This window comes from Ziziphus jujuba, chromosome 9 (assembly GCF_031755915.1).
Source record: "Ziziphus jujuba cultivar Dongzao chromosome 9, ASM3175591v1".
NCBI lineage: Eukaryota > Viridiplantae > Streptophyta > Magnoliopsida > Rosales > Rhamnaceae > Ziziphus > Ziziphus jujuba.
This window is the reverse complement of record NC_083387.1, coordinates 12,155,233-12,176,117: the sequence shown is the minus strand read 5'-3', so window position 1 is coordinate 12,176,117 and position 20,885 is coordinate 12,155,233. Positions and strand designations below refer to the sequence as shown.

At 35.9% G+C, this 20,885-nt stretch overlaps 2 protein-coding genes and 2 pseudogenes across 2 annotated transcripts; all 4 read right to left on the bottom strand.

Moving 5' to 3' along the window:
- Positions 1–70: 70 nt before the first annotated feature.
- LOC107427032 (scopoletin glucosyltransferase-like) lies at positions 71–9,176 on the bottom strand (annotated as a pseudogene).
- Positions 9,177–10,905: 1,729 nt separating this feature from the next.
- Positions 10,906–12,670, bottom strand: LOC107427038 (probable UDP-glucosyl transferase 73B6). The gene has a single exon (XM_016037372.4). The coding sequence runs from the start codon at positions 12,508–12,510 to the stop codon at positions 11,050–11,052; it is 1,461 nt and encodes a 486-aa protein (XP_015892858.3). The 5' UTR covers positions 12,511–12,670; the 3' UTR covers positions 10,906–11,049.
- A 1,342-nt stretch (positions 12,671–14,012) lies between these two features.
- LOC132799389 (UDP-glycosyltransferase 73B5-like) lies at positions 14,013–15,038 on the bottom strand (annotated as a pseudogene).
- A 1,134-nt stretch (positions 15,039–16,172) lies between these two features.
- Positions 16,173–17,974, bottom strand: LOC125419820 (UDP-glucose flavonoid 3-O-glucosyltransferase 7). The gene has a single exon (XM_048466323.2). The coding sequence runs from the start codon at positions 17,874–17,876 to the stop codon at positions 16,419–16,421; it is 1,458 nt and encodes a 485-aa protein (XP_048322280.2). The 5' UTR covers positions 17,877–17,974; the 3' UTR covers positions 16,173–16,418.
- Between the last annotated feature and the right edge of the window lie 2,911 nt (positions 17,975–20,885).

Genomic DNA, 20,885 nt, shown 5'->3' with positions numbered 1-20,885 from the left:
TAAGAATTCACACATGTTAAGAAGGTAACTAGGTTAACATTATATTTGCTTTTAAATTTAGGACAGCTAATCACGCTGCACATATAATTGCAAACTTTTCGTTATCTTGTACTGATGCTAGAGTTTGGGTGGTGGATGTGCCTTCGTGGCCGTTGATGTAATTCCAGTTGTTCTTATAATTTTTCATTTCCACTAGAAAATGTATTAATTGCACTAACAGAGAAACATTAGGATGGATTATCGTGCCATTGACAACCTAAGCAATTCAGTCCTGATTTTCATTTATCAACTTGATAATTCCCTATCAAGTCCTAAAAAAAAAAAAAAATGGTAATCAAGTTCAAAATAAATAAATAAATAAATAAAAATTAAAAATCGCATATATATTGCATAAGTTTTATAGTACGCGCCAGTTCTGCATTATAAAAAATGCACTATTAGTTTAGTATTGACAATAAATTTTGATTGTGCATCCCACACAATGGGGAATTAGTGCGTTTTTTAACAGAATTTCAAACTTATATGTATATCTATAATTTCCTTCATGGCTAGGTTAGTTTCACCAAATGGATTTAACAGTCCTCACTCACAACAAATTTCTATTCTAAGTAAATGGGAATTCAATTTTGAACCTTATTTGAATGAGAGAGGTTGGCAACTTAATATATGCCCCTCGCAATTGAATTGTAAATAAATTCGATCGACAATTTGATATCCTGGCACTATTATAAAGTCAAATATCCACATATTCAGGCATACTTTTTGTTATTGGTGTTTCCATGTTGCCTAAATTTGAATTTTAAAGGATATATATGAATATTGGACTCGAAAGTGGTAAATTTTTTATGCATGTTAACCAAGTTCAATTTTTGTTTTTTCTTACTAAATTGTATGTAGCTTGCATATTTTAACTGTTTGTTAGTGTTAATACTAATTAATGATAGTAAAAATTTGTTAAACATTTAAACAAACAACAAACCTAACGAGGAAAATTAAATAAATAAACATAAAATAAAACACAATTGGAAATTGTGTTTGGTCTGTAGTTTTTTTTTTTTTTAATTTCTTTATTCACTTTGTTGGTTAATTGACACGTCTAACAAGTTCTAACTACCACTAATACTAACAAACAATTTAAATAAGCAAAGCAAACACAATTTGGTGGGAAAAGCAAGGGCAAAAAAGAAAACTGAAGAGGTTAACAAGTAGCATCTTAGACTAAAAATTCAAGATTTAATTAACTTGCTTTTTCTACATACAAATTTTATATCAATAACCAACATGTTCTAATTCGCATATGTATATAATATCATAACCATATCATGACTTATGTGATATATAAATTCATAATTCGCCAAAATATATACATATATATGTATGTATATATATAAATTCATATCACTAAAACAAAGAAAAAAAACTTTTCATCAAAAAACAAAAAAATAAAATAAAAAGAAGCAAAACTGATACAAAAATTTTAACCCCTGTACGCTTATGATTAGTTTTCCAAAACCCAAAATAATATTAGCTAGTAGTGAACTAATATGGTCAAACAAGAAATTTTTTCTGTTAAGCAGCGTAATAAATTCCTAATCACTTATTTTAAAATTAAACTTTCTTTAGGGCCAAGGAACGGCTTCATTCTTGTTTGACCCTCAACCAGAATTGAATTGGTATTAATCTTAATATTAATGTAAAAGTGAAGCAACAGCCAAAACATCCATGAATCAACGATTGATTTGATTTATATCGAATAAGAACTCAATTTAAAAATAAGTAAATATCTTCATTTGGTACAAGTAGTATTTTAAAAACCTGCTAAACTACAAGAGTCTATTAGAAAGTCAATACCTTTTCATTGTCGGAGAATATTTGACTGGACAACGCTTGATAATTTATGTTGTCCAATTATCATATAATCAAGGATGAAATATCCCATAAATTAAATTCAATTACACACTAATTAGGATATAAGAAGTCCGACATCACCCAGTAGAAAATGACTATATGTATGCCAATATACTTATGAAATATTACATAAAAGAGAAACTATTTATTACATAGTCAATTGCACAGCATCACAATGAAGAAACGTGGATCAAACAATTATTCAAAGAAACTTGAAAAAGCATATTTTATGGTAGTTAGTCCTTATTTGAACCAGAAGCAGTGCTCTGGACCTTCAATTCTTCAATCAAAGAAGTCAGATTTGTAAAAGAAGATCCACCTTCCTGGATGTGAAGTCCAGCCGCACCACCACTGCACCGACAGTGTGAAGACTGCACAGCCACCATCTTTGACAATGGTTGCTGCCTTTAACACCGAACTCCAACTTGCTCAACAATTGTGGGCTACTGTCAGAAGCTGTTGAAGATTGTGGCCATGCAACCGACCTTGTAACCCTATAAATAGGCTCCATCCCGTTGCATGCAAGCCAAGCCAAGAGAGCAAGCTCAATATTATCCCAAGCGAGGAATATTGAGAGAAAACTCCGAGAGAGAGAGTGTTTAAGTTCCAGAGAGAGCTTGAGAGAAGAGTGAGCAATTCCAGAGAGAATTTGACAGTGTAGAGAGAGGTTCCACGTGAGAATCTCCACGAGAGAAGTTTTTTATTTTTGTATTCTATTTCCAAGAGAGTAATAGAATTTTTTTTATTTTTCTTATCATATTTCTTCTCTAAAGTGGTCAGAGAACCACAACAAGTGGTATCAGACCTCCAGGTCGAGAGCTTGGGTTCAAAATTTGAAGAAACAGAGCCTCTGCTCTTCAAGTTGGTGTTTCGAAAAGTAGCTCAAATAATTAATTTGACAATACCAAGTGAAAGTAGTCGACGAGACGAGAACACACAAGTTCGCCGGAGAGAAAGAAAGCGTCTCACGCGCCCGCATGGGCCGTCTGAAATTTTTTGCAGCAGTTCACGCGCCGCACGAGCTGTCTGGAGGTTGAAGACGACCACGCCAGCAGACACGTCAGCGCACCCAGCCACGTCATCTGCCACGCCATCCGACACGTCGTCAGCCACGCAATCGCCATGTCATCAACACAATCTGCCACGTCATCAGAAGTTTCTGAAATTACGGAACAGCCCCAGAATTGTTGGAAATTACAGATTGACCCCTGTAGTTTCTGTATTTACAAGTTGATCCAGAATTTTTGTGAAATTACATTTTTGCCCCAAAATTTCTGGTAATTATATTTTGACCCCGGAAGAGTTAAGTCCACCATTTTCGGCCGTTCCGGACGTAACGGTTAACTCTGTTTTGCCAAATTCAGCTCCGTTTTTGGTCAAGCCATAATGTCAATTGAAGAATCATCTTCGGGAGCTATGGTTAAGCTCACTGCCACAAATTATACACTTTGGAGACCTCGGATGGAAGATCTCCTCAATTGTGAGGATCTGTTTGATCCTATAGAAGTTAAAGGAGAAAACCCCGATCCCAGCAAAGAAGCAGAATGGAAGAAATTAAACAAGAAAATGATCGGTCAGATCAGGTAATGGATCGATCACAGTGTCTTCCATCATGTAGCGAAGGAAACGGATGCATATGCCCTCTGGACAAAATTGGAGGACATGTACCAGGCCAAGACTGCTCGGAACAAATCCCTGTTGCTTAAGCGATTGGTAAATCTAAAATTACAGAGTGGAACTTCTGTAGCCGAGCATACCAGTGAGTTCCAAGGCTTGGTAAATCAACTATCTACTGTGGATTACCAACTAGGGGATGGGGATCAGGCCCTCCTACTTCTAAGCTCTCTTCCAGACAGTTGGGAGACATTGGTAGTCTCTCTCAGCAATTCGACCCCGAATGGCAAACTTACTATGTCTATGGTTAAGGATGCCCTATTTAATGAAGAGGCCAGGAGAAAGGACATTGGCATGGATCAGTCACATGCCCTCGTCGCAAAGAGAGGAAGACAGCAAAGAGGTGGTCGAGATAGGGGGAGAGGCAGGAGCAAGAGTAGAGGCAGATCTACAGACGGTAGAAAATCATCATATAAGTGCTATCATTGTGGCCTGGAGGGTCACATGAAGAAGAACTGCAGAAAGTTGTTAAGAGAGCAGAAACTCCAAGGTAATCAGCCGAAGAAGGATGGAGAGACACTAGTCACTGTTACAGGAGAAGTGGCACTCTGCTCCACCGAAGAAGAGACATGGCTTCATATATCAACCCAAGATGTTGAGTGGGTAGTCGATACTGCAGCATCCTACCATGTCACTCCACACAGAGATTTCTTCAAAATGTACAAAGCAGGAGACTTTGGTACGGTAAAGATGGGAAATTCCAGTTTCGCAAAGATTATGGGAACTGGTGATATTCAGGTAAAAACGAATGTTGGTTGTACAATCACTTTGAAGGATGTCCGTCATGTTCCAGACCTTCGGCTTAATCTACTTTCGGGAGCAGCCTTAGACAAGCAAGGCTATGACAACTACTTCAGTAAAGGCACATGGAAAATGACGAAAGGTGCCATAGTTGTCGCCCGAGGACATATTTGTGGAACGCTGTACAAGACTCATGTGAAGATATGTGCAGATAGCCTCAATATTGCAGAAGGAGAGGCGTCTCAAAATCTGTGGCACCAGAGACTCGGTCACATGAGTGAAAAAGGATTGTCCACTTTGACAAGGAAGAAGCTTATCACTGTTTGCAAGGATGCTGCGCTAGATCCTTGTAATCACTGCTTGTTTGGTAAGCAACATAGAGTCTCCTTCAGTTCCTCTACATCAAGAAGATCAGAGTTGCTTAGTCTGGTGCACTCTGATGTTTGTGGTCCCATGGAGGTGGAATCATTAGGTGGCAACAAGTATTTTCTGACCTTCATTGATGATGCTTCTCGGAAGGTGTGGGTATATTTCTTGAAGACAAAGGACTAGGTATTGGATTACTTCAAACTGTTTCATACCATGGTAGAGCGTAAAACAGGAAAGAAGCTGAAATGTCTCCGCTCAGATAATGGAGGCGAGTATACTTCCAAGGAGTTCGATGCCTACTACAGAAGACACGGCATTCGACATGAGAAGACGGTCCCTCACACCCCACAACATAATGGAATAGCTGAAAGAATGAACCGAACCATTATGGAAAAGGTCAGAAGTATGATCAGTATGGCTAAGCTGCCAAAGCCATTCTGGGGAGAAGTTGTTCGTGCCGCCTGCTATTTAATCAACAGATCACCGTCAGTACCGTTGAATTTTGAAATTCCGGAGAAAGTGTGGTCGAGTAAGATTCCCTCCTACTCTCATTTAAGAGTGTTTGGTTGTTTAGCTTATGTACATGTATCCAAGGAGCTCAGATAGAAGCTCGATGTAAGATCTACTCCATGTATCTTTATAGGATATGGAGATGAAGAATTCGGATACAGGTTATGGGACCCGAAAACAAAGAAGGTTATTAGAAGCAGGGATGTAGTATTCCATGAAAACCAGACAATGGAAGACATTGAAAAGCCTAGAATGTCTCCTAATTGTAGTTCTAATGCCGAGAATTTTTGTCCTAATCCAGCACTAGCACAAATAGCCACAGAGGATAATGAGGTGCATGAAGATATACCAGAAGCAGACCAGGAGGAAGAAGGGGATATTGAGCAGGGGGAGACTCAATCCTCTCAAGCAGCTGCAGGGCCATCACAGCGGTCAGATGATGGTACATCTCTTGAAACCAGTGGTTTACAAGTTCGGAGATCTGAGCGAGGCCGAATTCCATCAAAGAGATTTCCAGAATCTGAGTATATTCTGCTTACTGAAAAGGGGGAGCCAGAGAGTTTCCAGGAAGCTGTTTCTCATCAAGAAAAGGAAAAGTGGCTGCAAGCAATGCAAGATAAGATGGAATCCTTGCAGAAAAATCATACTTATGAGTTGGTTGAGCTTCCAACAGGAAAGAAGGCACTAAAGAATAAATGAGTGTTCAAGCTCAAGAAAGATGGCAGCGGAAAGGTGGTGAAACACAAAGCCCGATTGGTGGTCAAAGGATTTCTTCAGAAGAAAGGAATTGATTTTGATGAGATTTTTTCACCAGTGGTAAAAATGACTTCAATTCGAGTCATTTTTGGTTTAGTAGCAAGTCTAAACCTAGAGCTTGAACAGATGGATGTGAAGACAGCATTTCTTCACGGTGATTTACATGAAGAAATCTACATGGAGCAGCCAGAAGGATTTAAGGTTTCAGGGAAAGAAAACCTCGTATGCAAGCTAAAGAAGAGCTTGTATGGCCTCAAGCAAGCACCAAGACAATGGTACAAGAAGTTTGACTCGTTTATGGTGAGTCAAGGCTATAAAAGGACTGCAGCAGACCAGTGCGTTTATATTCAAAAATTTTCAGGTGGAAACTTCATTGCACTTTTGCTATATATGGACGACATGTTGATCGTTGGACAAGATGCAATGAAGATTAGTCGGCTGAAGAAAGAATTGGCTAAGTCCTTTGATATGAAAGACTTAGGACCAGCTCAACAAATTTTGGGAATGCAAATAATCCGAGACAGGAAGAATAGAAGGTTATGGCTATCTCAAGAGAAGTATGTTGAACGGGTGATAAAGAGATTCAACATGGATAAAGCCAAACTGGTCAGCATTCCACTTGCAAATCATTTCAAGTTGAGTAAGAGATTGTGCCCCTCATCCAAAGAAGAGATAGAGGAGATGGCTTCAGTACCATATTCTTCAGCAGTAGGAAGTCTGATGTATGCAATGGTGTGTACCAGACCAGACATTGCTCACGCAGTAGGTGTTGTGAGCAGATTTCTTTCAAATCCTGGAAAGAAACACTGGGAAGCAGTCAAATGGATTCTCAGGTATCTTAAAGGTACATCGAAGCTGTGCTTGTGCTACGGGGGAGGTGATCCAATCTTAGAAGGCTATACAAATGCAGATATGGCCGGAGACCCTGATAATAGAAAGTCTACATCAGGTTATCTCTACACTTTTGCGGGGGGAGCTGTGTCATGGCAGTCAAGATTGCAGAAGTGTGTTGCTTTATCCACTATTGAAGCAGAGTACATAGCCGCAGCAGAAGCGGGTAAGGAAATGTTGTGGTTAAAGCGTTTTCTCATAGAATTGGGCATCAAGCAAGAAGACTACAAGATACATTATGATAACCAAAGTGCCATGGATTTGAGCAAAAACTCAATGTATCATTCCCGTACAAAGCACATTGACATCCGCTATCATTGGATACGCGAAGTAATAGATCAACAGTTGCTGAAACTAATGAAGATCCACATAAAAGAGAATCCAGCAGATATGCTAACAAAAGTTGTTGCTCAAGAGAAGCTGAAGCTATGCAGAGACATAGCCGGAATGGATGGCAGATGACCATCAGTTTAAATGCGGCTGGAGGGGGAGAATTGTGAAGTCCAGCCGCACCACCACTGCATCGACAGTGTGAAGACTGCACAGGCACCATCATTGACAATGGTTGCTGCATTTAACACCGAACTCCAACTTGCTCAACAATTGTGGGCTACTGTCAGAAGCTGTTGAAGATTGTGGCCATGCAACCGACCTTGTAACCCTATAGATAGGCTCCATCCCGTTGCATGCAAGCCAAGCCAAGAGAGCAAGCTCAATATTATCCCAAGCGAGGAATATTGAGAGAAAACTCCGAGAGAGAGAGTGTTTAAGTTCCAGAGAGAGCTTGAGAGAAGAGTGAGCAATTCCAGAGAGAATTTGACAGTGTAGAGAGAGGTTCCACGTGAGAATCTCCACGAGAGAAGTTTTCTATTTTTGTATTCTATTTCCAAGAGAGTAATAGAATTTTTTTTATTTTTCTTATCATATTTCTTCTCTAAAGTGGTCAGAGAACCACAACACTGGACTGCATCACTTGCCAATACACGAAGTGCCTTGGCTCTACTTCTCATTTCCTCTGCTTCTTCACCTTCCATAATCCCATTCACAGCCTTCTCTATAGCTTCCCTCTTCACACAGTCCCTTGTCAATCTAGCCCAATTTTCAACTCCAACACCAACCCCAATTCTAAGTATTTGAGTTACCAACTTTTCATTGTAAAACTGCTCGGCAGCGACTGGCCATGTGACCATTGCCAACCCTGCGCATATTCCTTCCAACGTCGAATTCGAACCACAATGGGTGACAAATCCCCCAACTGCTTCATGTTGAAGGATCACCACTTAAGGTGCCCAACCCCTTATGATCAGGCCCTTTCCTTCCATTCTCTTCTCAAATCCTTCGGGCAACCAATCTTTTTCTTTCTTCTCTTCATGCTTTTCTTTCTTCACAACCCAAATGAATTCCTTCCCGAAAGCCTCAAGACCCATAGCAATCTCCATTAGCTGAGCATTATCAAAGTTTGCCACACTTCCAAAACATACATAAACAACCGAATTGGGTTGCTTAGAATCAAGCCACTTCAAGCACTCATGTTCATCGATGGAGGATTCTTGTCCTCTCGATGCCTTGTCTTCTTTGCCTTGGCTGCATAGAAAAGTTGGGCCAATATGCCAAGCTTTCATCCCAAGGAAGTTTCTGTAATGGTCAGCATAAGCAGGTTCAAGTTCATAGTAGCTATTCACAATAATACCAAAGCTAGTAAGCTCAGATTCTTCAACTTTTCTTGCAAAACCACTAACCTCTGATTCTTCCTTCAGGAAATCCGGAAGTTTTTGTCTGGTAATTTTGATCTCGTCTGGTAAATTTGGAATGACAAATGGTTCTGAATCTGACGATACCTTCTTCTGAGGTTCTTCCCGAAACAAACTTGTATCAGCACACAGAGCAAAAAAACTTGTTCCATGAAATACAAGCCTGGGAATCCCAAATTTTGCTGCAATTTGATTAGCCCATGGGAAGAAAACATCGGCAACAAGGCAAGTTGGACGATGTTTGAGAAGGAGCTGCTCGAGTGGTTGCTCAAGCATGGTGGTGGCAACGAAAAGATTGTCCATCATCTCTATTGTTGTTAGAGAATTGATGTTCTCATATCCTTCAGGCAATCCAACCTCCTTGCTGGGAAATTTAATAAGAACAACTCCGATCTCCAAATCCAATTGTCTGCTTCTTTCAATGGATTTGACGATGTTGGGTGCGTTTACAGGGGTGGATATTATGGTTGCTCTGCAGCCTCGAGAAGCAAATATTTTGGCTATTTCTATGGTTGGAATCATGTGGCCATGGGCCATAAATGGGAAGAAGAGTATGTGCGGCTGGATATCCATATTAATGAGAAAAAGAAATGGATTTTTAGTGCTTCATTTGAAAATGAAGCCCAAAGAATGATATATAAAGGAGGAGCTTGTTTCTTGGGAGGCAAGGAACATATTAAACAAATTTTAATTTAAGTTCTTCTTTGTATTTGGTTTCATTAATTTTTATAAAAAGTTAATTTTGAATAAATGGGTAGGGTTAGCTATTGGGGAGAGTATGGTGTAAAATGTGTTATAGGCTAGTGGCTAACCAAGTTGCATTATGCAGTAGTTGAGGCATATCCATCTAAAGTTCTGTCTATTTGAGCAGATCGTTTAAGATGAGTGTGATCTCGGCTTCTAAAAGGTTGTAAGAAAAATTTCCAAATTTGTTGATAGATTGTGCATTTATATTGCATTTTATAACCGTTGGCCACCAACTGTCATTTGATTTTTCTTTTAATATATATTAAAATTCAAATAACAATCGCAAATGTTTAAAATTTATGAGTCATTAACGGCATTTTGAAAATCATATTAATTTTCAGTAATAGATATTAACGCTTGAGTATTTTATGAAACATTCTTTAAAAAAATAAAAAAATAAAATAAGCAGTTTCATGAAATTTTAGAAATATAAAACGTGTATTTGAAAATAAGACTATATTTCGGAGGGTCTAAGTGAAATTCCTCCTTTGTCTATATATGGATTTTATATCAATATCCTCTCTACTTTAATTATGTATAAAGAATGAAAAACAAAAACATCACAACCCATATTATGTATTTATATTATATGATACAAATAGCCTTTTTTTTTTTTTAATTCAATTACACTAATTTCCATTGTAAAAAGAATGGGGAGGTGTCTTAAATCCACAGTGTTATGACAAAAGTGTTAAGGGCTTATTAGTAATTCAATCTCATTTCATTATAATACAAAAATTCATATGACTAAAACACAAAACTTATACAAAAATTTTAACGCCAGCATACATATGGATTAGTTTTCCATAACCCAAAATAAAATTGGCCAAGTCAATCAACATGATGCATACCAAATTCAACGGAAGAAAAAAAAAAAAGTGGTATTTATGAAAAAGTCAATCAACGTGATCTGTGGCATTACTCCTGTTCAGTATTTTAAATTTCTAATAACTTATTTTATTAACTCAAGTTTCTTTTGGGCCAAGGAATGGCTTCAGTTCTTGTTTGACCCTCAACCTGAGCTAAATTGGTGGTAAGAATTTGAACATTAATTTAAAACCAAAGCAAAAGCTATAGCATCCCTACTGGTGGTAAGAAGCATCTTGGCTTATGGATTGTTAATATATATATTTTTTATCACATCAGAGAAATAAATAATCATAAAAAAATATTTTCCTATAGATCTGTTTAAAGACCCTATCAAGTTAACATGACACAAAAAAAAAGAAAAAAAAGAAAAAAAAAGAAGAAGATACCTTTACGATGACTGTCTACTTTGAGAAAGTCTAACATGAATTAGTATGAAATTTAAAAAAAAATAAAAAAAAAGATTATCAAGAATATAATATTTTTTAAAAGGAATAAATAAATAAACACATCAATATTAGATAGAAGCGTTGAAGACTTATTTTTAAATTAACAGGCTATTATAAAGATATCCTTACTGCATAGACAACAAGTTCCTCCAATTGTTGTGCCATATAGATTGTATTTTACATTCCCAATGGAAATACTCCAATGAATTCAATTTGTAAAACGTACCAAACAACCAGAGTCGTTGACAAAGTCAAAACCTTTTTCATATGCATGAAAATCAAGATATTTAGTACAACATTACATACAAGACACTTTATTGAATACATATAGCTAATTGTGTGTACGGTGTCTGAAAATTTGTTTCCTAGAAACTGGAAAAGCATACTCATGGTAGTTGGTCTTTCCTGTTTGAACCAGACCCAGCACGCTGGAGTTTCAATTCTTCAATTAAGGCACTCAAATCAGTATAAGAAGATCCACCTTCCTTGACTGCCTCACCTGCCAATACCCCAAGTGCCTTGGCTCTGCTTCTCATTTCCTCTGCTTCTTCACCTTCCATAATTTTATTCACAGCCTTCACTATAGCTTCCCTCTTTACACTGTCCCCTGTCAATCTAGCCCATTTCTCAACTCCAACACCAACCCCAATTCTAAGTATTTGAGTCACCAACTTCTCATTGTAAAACTGCTCGGCGGCAACTGGCCATGTGACCATTGGCAATCCTGCACATACTCCTTCCAGAGTCGAATTCCAACCACAATGGGTCACAAATCCTCCCACTGCTTCATGTTGAAGGATCAGCAATTGGGGTGCCCAACCCGTTATGATCAGTCCGTTTCCTTCCATTCTCTTCTCAAATCCTTCAGGCAGCCAATCTTCTTCTTTCCCTTCTTCATGCTTATCTTTCTTTACAACCCAAATGAATTGCTTCCCAGAGGCCTCAAGACCAATCGCTATCTCCTTTAGCTGAGCATCGTCGAATTTCGCCACACTTCCAAAACATACATAGACAACCGAATTGGGTTTCTTAGCATCAAGCCACTTCAAGCACTCGTATTCATTAATGGAGGATTCTTTTCCTCTCAGTGCCTTGTTTTCTTTGCCTTGGCTGCATAGAAAAGTTGGGCCGATATGCCAAGCTTTCATTCCGAAGAAGTTTCTGTAATGATCAGCATAAGCAGCTTCAAGTTCGTAGTAGCTATTCACAATGACACCAAAGCTAGTAAGGTCTGATTCTTCGACTTTTCTAGCGAAATCTGTAACCTCTGATTCTTCCTTTAGGTGATCTTGAAGTTGCTGTCTGGTAATTTTGATCTCGTCTGGTAAATTAGGAATGATAAATGGTTCTGAATCTGACGATACCTTCTTGTGAGGTTGTTCCCGAAACAAACTTGCATAAGCACACAGAGCAAAAGAGCTTGTTCCATGGAATACAATCCTGGGAATACCATATTTTGCTGCAATTTTATTAGCCCATGGGAAGAAAGCACTGGCAACAAGGCAAGTTGGACGATGTTCAGAAAGGAGCTGTTCGAGTGGTTGATCAAGCATGGTGGTGGCGACTAAGAACTTCTGTATCATATGTTTTGTAGTTAGAGAGTTGGTGTTCTCACATCCTTCAGGCAATCCAACCTCCTTGGAGGGAAATTTGATAAGAACAACTCCAATCTCCAATCCCAATTGTCTTGTTTCAATTGATTTGATGGCATCAGGCGCGTTTGCAGGGGTGGATATTATGGTTGCTCTACAACCTCGAGAAGCAAATTGGTTGGCCATTTCTATGATAGGAATCGTGTGGCCATGTCCCATAAATGGGAAGAAAAATATGTGAGGCCGGATATCCATATTAATGAGAAAGAAACAAATTTCTAATGCTTGATTGGATGGAACATGAAGCTCAAAGAAAATATGACATATAAGGATTACCTTGTTACTTGGGAGGCAAGGCACATATTAAATAAATTTTAATTTAAGATCTTTCTTGCATTTTCTTCGTTGCTAGGCTAATGTCACCAAAATGGATTTAATAGGCCTCTTACTCAACCACTTTAGATACTACCTTCTCGGATAGAACCTTAAGGCTTAACAACTTGATCATTTGTCTATTTATAGGTTTTATTAATAACGAGCACCCTTCAATAAAAAATAATATCACAACCTCTATTATGTATTTATTTATATAATCCATCAATTCATAGACTGACATGCCTAAATCAAAGTTATACAAAAAATTTTAATTCCAGTACATATGGATCAGTTTTCCAAAACCCAAAATGCTATTAACCAAGTCAATCAACGTGGTCGAAGACATTTCTTCTGTTCAGCATTTTAAATTCCTAATCACTTATTTTATTAACTCTACTTTCTTAAGGGACAAGGAATGGCTTCATTGCTTGTTTGACCCTCAACCTGAGCTAAATTAGTAAGAATTTCATCATTAATTTAAAATTTGTTAAGCTTCAAGTAATTTATTGACGTGAACAAATTTGATTCTAATTGAATAAAATCACCAAACCAGCAACAACTACAAGCAAATACTAGCATATATAGATGAAAATCAGATCTGCTCTTCCACTAGCTAACAAACGTGATAGACAATATAAAACCATATCCAGCAGTGTATCAAAGAAACCATCAACATATATCAACAGATATATTATGAAAAGAAGCTAGCAAAACACAAAGATGTAGCGTTGTTCGATTATCACAATGAGAATCTGCATCCAACGGCCAATTTTTATTGATAAAGAAGATTATTACAAGCATAAACACACAGCCCTGTTCTTGAAAAAACCTGAAAGAACAGGCCCTGTTTTCGGTCTTCTTTTTAACCTCTTTTTTCTTTTCAACTCACCAAGAGCAGTTCACATGCTCTCATAAATAGAAAAATATTATTTATAGAATTGGATCAATTGTAAATATTTTAATAGAATTGGATCAATTGTAAATATTTTGAAAATCGGGATACCATTATAATGAAATTGATTTTAAAGCCTCAAAACAAAATAAAAGGATTTTAAATGATACTAAAGTGTAATTATTTTAAAAAAAAAATTCTCAAATTACATATAATAATTGAATGATTATTAAACTATAAATTATACATATCTCATTCGTATTTTTTATACGCGGCTGAAGTCGCAGCAATGCTGGCAAGTGCCATGCTTGCTTTCCTATCCATGTCGAGGTTCGAATGTAACCGAGCGGCAATGCCGCTAATTACCAAAAAAAAAAAAAAAAAAAAACCATAATTTCATACTTTTTCTTGGGGATTTGTGGCACAATTAATCTCTAAACTATGCTCAAACATTTGCATTACAAATATGAAGGTATATGAATAAATAAAATATTAGAAAAGTCACCAAAGACCTTCTTCAACCCACAATCATTTCATGACATTGTTAAAACGACCTTTTCAGTGGAATTGACTTGTAAAACTCAGAACGAAACAATATATATATAGAAAAGCAAGCCTAGTCAATAAAATAACAGAACTCTTCTAACTTGAATGACGGACCATCCTACGTAGTTTCAATTCTTCAATTAAGGCGCTCAAGTCATTCTGAAGACCCACCTTCTTCGACAGCCTTTCTTGCCATTTCCCCAAGAACTCTGGCTCTGCTTCCTCACTCTCCATAAATGGCCTCACAGCTTTCTCTATGGCTTCCCTCTTCACAAGTCCCCCATAATTATACTCTTCCGCTGGTTACCGACACCGAACCCCATTCCAAGTATTTTGAGTGATCAGCTTCTCATTGTAAAATTGCTCAGCCCAGACTGGCCATGTGACCATTGGCAACCCTGCGCAAGTGCCCAACCTCTTATGATCAGTCCCTTTCCTTCATTCAGGCAACCAGTCTGCTTTAACACCTCCTTGCTCTTCTTTCTTCACAACCCAAATGAATTCCTGCCCTGAAGCTTCAGGACTAAATGCAATCTCCAATAGCTAAGCATCGTCAAAATCTGCCAAACTTCCAAAACAAACATAAACAACTTAAATTGGGTTTCTTCAAATCAAGCCAATTCATGAATTCTTGTTCATCAATGGAGGGTTCTATTCCCCCGTTTGCTCCGGCAAGGTTATTGCATAATAACAGAGGCCCAATGTGCCATGCCTTAATTCCCAATTCCTCCCTGTAATGATCAGCATAAACCGGTTCGAGCACGTAGAAGCTGTTAATCAGAATTCCTTAGCTTCTCTTCACCACTTCTGGAATTTCGTTGTAGAGTTTTAACAATTCCGATTCCTCATTGTCCTCTCTAAGAATTTCTGGTGATTGGGTTTTTGTGAACGTGATGTTATCACCTGGCAAACAGAGAATGAGGGACGAATTTGAATCAGAAGAGACGGTCTTTTGAAAAGATACAAGCATAAGGAAACACACATAGAGAAAAAAACAGGTTGTATGGAAAATCAACCCAGGAATCCCATGTCGAGCCGCAACGTGGGTATCCTAAGGAAAGAGCATGTCGGCCACAAGGCAGTCGGGACGGTGTTGTTGTAGAAGCCGTTCAAGTTGTGGAGCAAGCATGGCAGTAGCCTTGTAGAATTTGGATTGCAGATCAGGGGAAGAGGGCCATGTGAAGGCTCTCGCATGCAATCCGTTCTCCACGCATGGAAATTCGAACGTTAGAACATTGATGAAAGAATCTTAAACGCCGATGTTTTGGAGAAAAGAGGGACATGGCAAGGAGTAGTAGTAATGGTTGCTTTCAAACCTCAAGAAGCGAATAGCTTGACCATGTCTATGGTGCGTATGACATGGCCTTGAGCCATGAAGGGGAAGAAGAATATTGAAAGTGATGTGTTCTACTTTCCATTTTGTCTCTTTCTGAAGTTGCTACTCAACGAAGGTGAAGCAGTAGCAAAATTGCAGGTCTCCCAAAAGCTTTGTAAATGCTATGGAGTGTGGACCTTTTTTTCTTATTTTATTTTTTATTTTTTGTTTTTTGACATCTTACTGTCTATAGTAATTACTTTTTGGTTTCTGAATTAATATTTATATTGGTACTGTGACAGCCTACAGTGACAAGAATCCTCCACCCAATATCTGAAAAAAAAATAATAATAATAAAACCAAACAAACATGGATCATATTGATATTATACCTTTCAATTAAAATGGTAATTTTGAACTGTATTAGTAACATACATAAATTTTAAAGGGTAAAACCCACATTTTAAAGGGTAAAACCCACAAACCTAAATCCCGTATCCATAGCTTCTTCAATGCAGCTACTTTCTCCTTGGGTTACTTGAAAATTCAAGCAGCTAAATAGAATATGAAAAGTTTTTAGAATAGACTTTATGTGTTGATTGCTATATTTTTTCTTATTCAATATTGTTTTTCATATTGAATTAGAAATGAATAAGAATGATAAAACAAAAATTAGAAATTTTTTTAAAAGCAAAAACAAAAGATAAATATTTTTTTTTTTTTTTTTTGGTTGGATAAATGACATTGGTACCCAACACGAGCATGTGTCCCAGTTAAAATGGATATTAGATAAAAACTCCCAATCCAAATCTCTTATAATTTAGGTTTATAATGTTGAGCAACCAGCATTGTTCGACAATATATACTGTTTCCAATATTGTTACCACATGAAATAAAATTAGAAATTAGAGGCATTTTAATGTTATTGTTCCAGGTTATTCCTCCAACCAAACAAACCTCTAATTTCTTATAAAACTGCCTTGAAAGCACATAAAATTCCAAAAGAAAAAACATTGAAAGCACACATACATATAGTCTAGCTTGAATCAGGGACCATCTTACGTTGTTTTAATTCTTCAATTAAGGCATTTAAGTCTGAGCAAGAAGACCCACCTTCTTCAACAGCCCCTTTTGCCATTTCCCCAAGGGCCCTAGCTCTGCTTCTCATTTCCTCTGCTTCCTCACCTACCATAAGACGACTCACAGCATTCTCTGTGGCTTCCCTCTTCATACAGTCAACCATAAACATACTCCATCGCCGATTATCGATACTGACACCGATTCCAAGTATTTGAGTGATCAGCTTCTCATTGTAAAACTGGTCGGCCAAGACTGGCCATGTGACCATTGGCAACCCTGCACAAATACCTTCCAGCGTTGAGTTCCATCCACAATGTGTTACAAATCCACCCATAGCTTCATGTTGAAGGATCAGCATTTGGGGTGCCCAACCTCTTATAATCAGTCCCTTTCCTTCCATTCTCTTCTCAAATCCTACGGGCAACCACTCTGCTTTAACACCTTCATGCTTTCCTTTCTTCACAACCCAAATGAATTCCTGCCCTGAAGCTTCAAGACCATGTGCAATCTCCAGTAGCTGAGCATCGTCGAAATCTGCCAAGCTTCCAAAACATACATAAATAACTGAATTTGGTTTCTTGGAATTAAGCCAATTCATGCATTCGTGTTCATCAATGGAGGGTTCCATTCCCCTGTTCGCTCTGTCTTCTTCATCCATCTTATTGTATAAGAACAGCGGGCCAATGTGCCATGACTTAAATCCCAATCCCTTCCTGTAATGATCAGCATAAACCCGTTCGAGCTCGTAGAAGCTATTAACCAGGACCCCATAGCTCCTCTCGTTTGTTTCATTAATTTCTCTGAACAATTTCACAAATTGGGTTTCCACATCATCCGTATCAAAATCTGGTAATTGGCTTCTAGTTAAGCTAATCTCACCAGGTAAATTAGGAATGAGGAAAGGATCACAATCAGAAGTAACATCCTTGTGAGGTGCATAACGATACACACACACGGTAGCACACAGAGCGAAGAAACAGGTTCCGTGGAAGATCAACCTCGGAATCCCATACCGTGCTGCGACATCTGTAGCCCAGGGAAAGAGCATGTCAGCTACAAGGCAATCGGGACGGTGTTGTTGTAAGAGCTGGTCAAGTTTTGTGCCAAGAGTTGTAGTAGCTTTGAAGAATTTGGATAGCAGATCAGGTGTGGAAGCCATGTCAAGGCTTTGACACCATTGTGGCAATCCGTTCTCGGCACAAGGAAATTCCAACGTTAGAACATTGATCAAAGAACCATAAACGCTGGTTTTTTGGATGGTTTTGGAGAGAAGAAGAACATAGTAAGGGGTGGTGATAATGGTTGCTTTGTGACCTCGAGAAGCAAAAAGCTTGACCATGTCTATGGTGGGTATGATATGGCCTTGAGCCATGAAAGGAAAGAAGAAAATGTGAAGCTGTTGGGTTTTTTCCATTTGGTGTTTTGCAAAACTTTGCCAATCAATGAAGGAGGTGTAATTTCAGGCTTGCAGGCCACCAGAGGTTTGAATCGTGGTCAAACTGTGGTGGACCTTTCTTGTTTTACTTCTGTTACTGACAAACTGGCATCTCACTTTAATAATGGTATAATGATATACTACTGGTTTCTAATTTTTTTTTTTTTTTTTTAAATTTATAGATAATTTTTGCATATGCCTTTACAAACATAATATTCTCTGCTGTTAAATTAAGGGAGGAAGCCATTATTTCTTCTAACAAATTGTAAGCAATAGGATAGAACAAAATAACAATAACAAAGATAACTAAATAAATTATTCGAGTAATATTATTGATTTTATTTATGCGCAGCTGGTGTAGTGATGAACAGCTAATGGGAAGAAGGAAATGAAATGGAAATGTTATTTTGTTTCTATGGATTAAATCCAGGTTTGATACAGGTTTTCAGAGTTTGAAAATTAATGGAATCATGCTGATTTTGTTAAATGTAATTATGGGCCAAGATTTTTTATTGGTTTTCTTTTTTTTTAGCTTGGATTTGAGATTTTTAATATTGTGTTGTTGGTTTTGCTTAAGGAAAACAATATGACATTGATAGAATATTAAAAATCTGGAACTACAAAAATATTCATACCAACAGAAATTTTGAAAAAAAAAATTATATATTTTATTAAAAATATAGAAACTTGTATTTGAAATGTTTAAAATGGTAAAAATTAATCATCAAAATTACAATTAGGATAATAATATTGATTAGATAGCACGTAAACAAGAAAAAAAAAATATAGTAAATGATGTATATTTGTAACATGTATGATATTGAAATTTAATAAATATGATAAAATTTTTTGTATTTATAATATATTTTATAAATTTTAATGTGTGAAAAAATTTTGGTATATTTCAATTTGGGTTATTATACTGTGCATCTTCGAGGTTTCTCTTAATTATAATTAGATACCTTCAATGTTTCCATAATTACATTGCACATCTTCGAAGTTTTCCTTAATTACAATCAGATATATTTATGTTTCTATAATTATATTGCACATTCTCGAAGTTTTCCTTAATTACAATCACATATATTTATGTTTCTATAATTATATTGCACATTCTCGAATTTTTTTCCTGATTACAATAGGGTACTTTTATGTTTTCATAATTATATCTACTTTCCTTCTGACAAAATTTTATCAATAAAAATGTACTCTTTTTCTTATGTAGCAATTAAAATTTTATTAATTATCCCTTGTATATATTAATTAAACGTGGATTTTGATTGATTTGAAAAATAAAGTTTTTTTTTTTTAATTTGAAAAGGTTGAAGCCCAAAGGATAGTAAGTACAAGAATAACTATCAATTTTTAATAGCATCCTCTAGAATGTTTAAAATATAATTTGTACGTTTTCTAATTTTTTTTTTTTAAATTTGTTTTCAAAACTTGTTTTTGAAAATGAATGGCCAAACTTGTGATATGTGCACTGGGGGATTGGTGGACTTCATGTTTTCAACAACTACAACAGGGGTTATCTTGGTAATATTATATATTTTTATAAATTATGTATTTCCTGGTGATTCTAGCTTGTAGCTGTTTTTTTTTTTTTCCTTTAATTGTTTTTTGGTAGAACTGGTTATATATGATATTAAATATCGTAAAGTACAAGAAACATTTTTATTCTATAGTCATGGATAGCATGCGTAACTTTTAATAGTTATATACAGAAAAGAAACTTTATATATATATATATATGTATAATTAAGGATCTTAGTCCTAAAATCCCACATCCATTTATTGCAAAATACATGTTAGTATTATCTTTTCATATTTGGCTAATTTCCTAAAATTTTTCCATGAACAACTCCAAAGGACGATTTAAATTTGGCCAAACAAGAATGACCAAATTTGTTTGACCATTCATTTTCAAAAACAAGCTTTGAAAACAAATTAAAAAAAAAAGATAAAAATGAGAAAACATAAAAATTATGTTTTAAACATTCCAAAGGGTACCGTTAAAAATTGGTAATTATTCTTATACTTACTATCCGTTAAACTTCAACCTTTTTATATTAAAAAAATTTTATTTTTCAAATCAATCAAAATCCACATTTAATTAATATATACAATGGACAATTAATAAAATTTTAACTGTCACATAAAAAAAAGAGTATATTTTTTATGGATAAAATTTTATTAGAAGGGAAAAAGATGTAATTATAGAAACATGAAAATATCTGATTATAATTAAAAAAAAAATCTCAAAAGCATGCAATAAAATTATAAAAATATCTGATTGTAATTAAAATTTTTTTTAAAAATATATAATATAATTATAAAAATATTAAAAATATCTGATTGTAATTAAAAAAATCTTAAAATATATATAGTATAATTAACCCATTTCAATTTTGAATTTGAAATAAATACTTTAAAGTACAAAGGAAATAAACCTAAACTTAGGCTTAGAGCGCAAACGGTGCCTTTACCAACAATTGAAAAAAAAAAATAAAAAATAAAAAAGGTAGGAAGAAGGGAATTTTGCGTTTCCAAGCCTTGTATCAAAAAATAAATAAATAAAAATTCTAGCTTTGAGGCAAAAACATAGAAAAATAAAAAATAAAAACTAAAAATATAGCTTTTCTTTTACCCATCCACGTGGCATGTGTCATACCACCCATCTATCCATCATATCAAGTCTTAATCAATGTCAGAGTCCGTGCAATTTATCTTCCCCTTTCTCCGTAATTTCTTCATAATACTGAAATCGTCTAAAAAATCGTAGATTATGTATATATATATAGTTTTTTAAAAAAAATATTAATTTTATTGTGTACTTTTATATATATATATATATATATATATATGTATGTTACAAAATTGATTGATGTTTATTTTTTTAAAATGTGTTGATTTTTTTATACGATCTGTATATATGAACAATTCACATCATAATATATATATATATATATATATTTTTTTTTTCTTTTA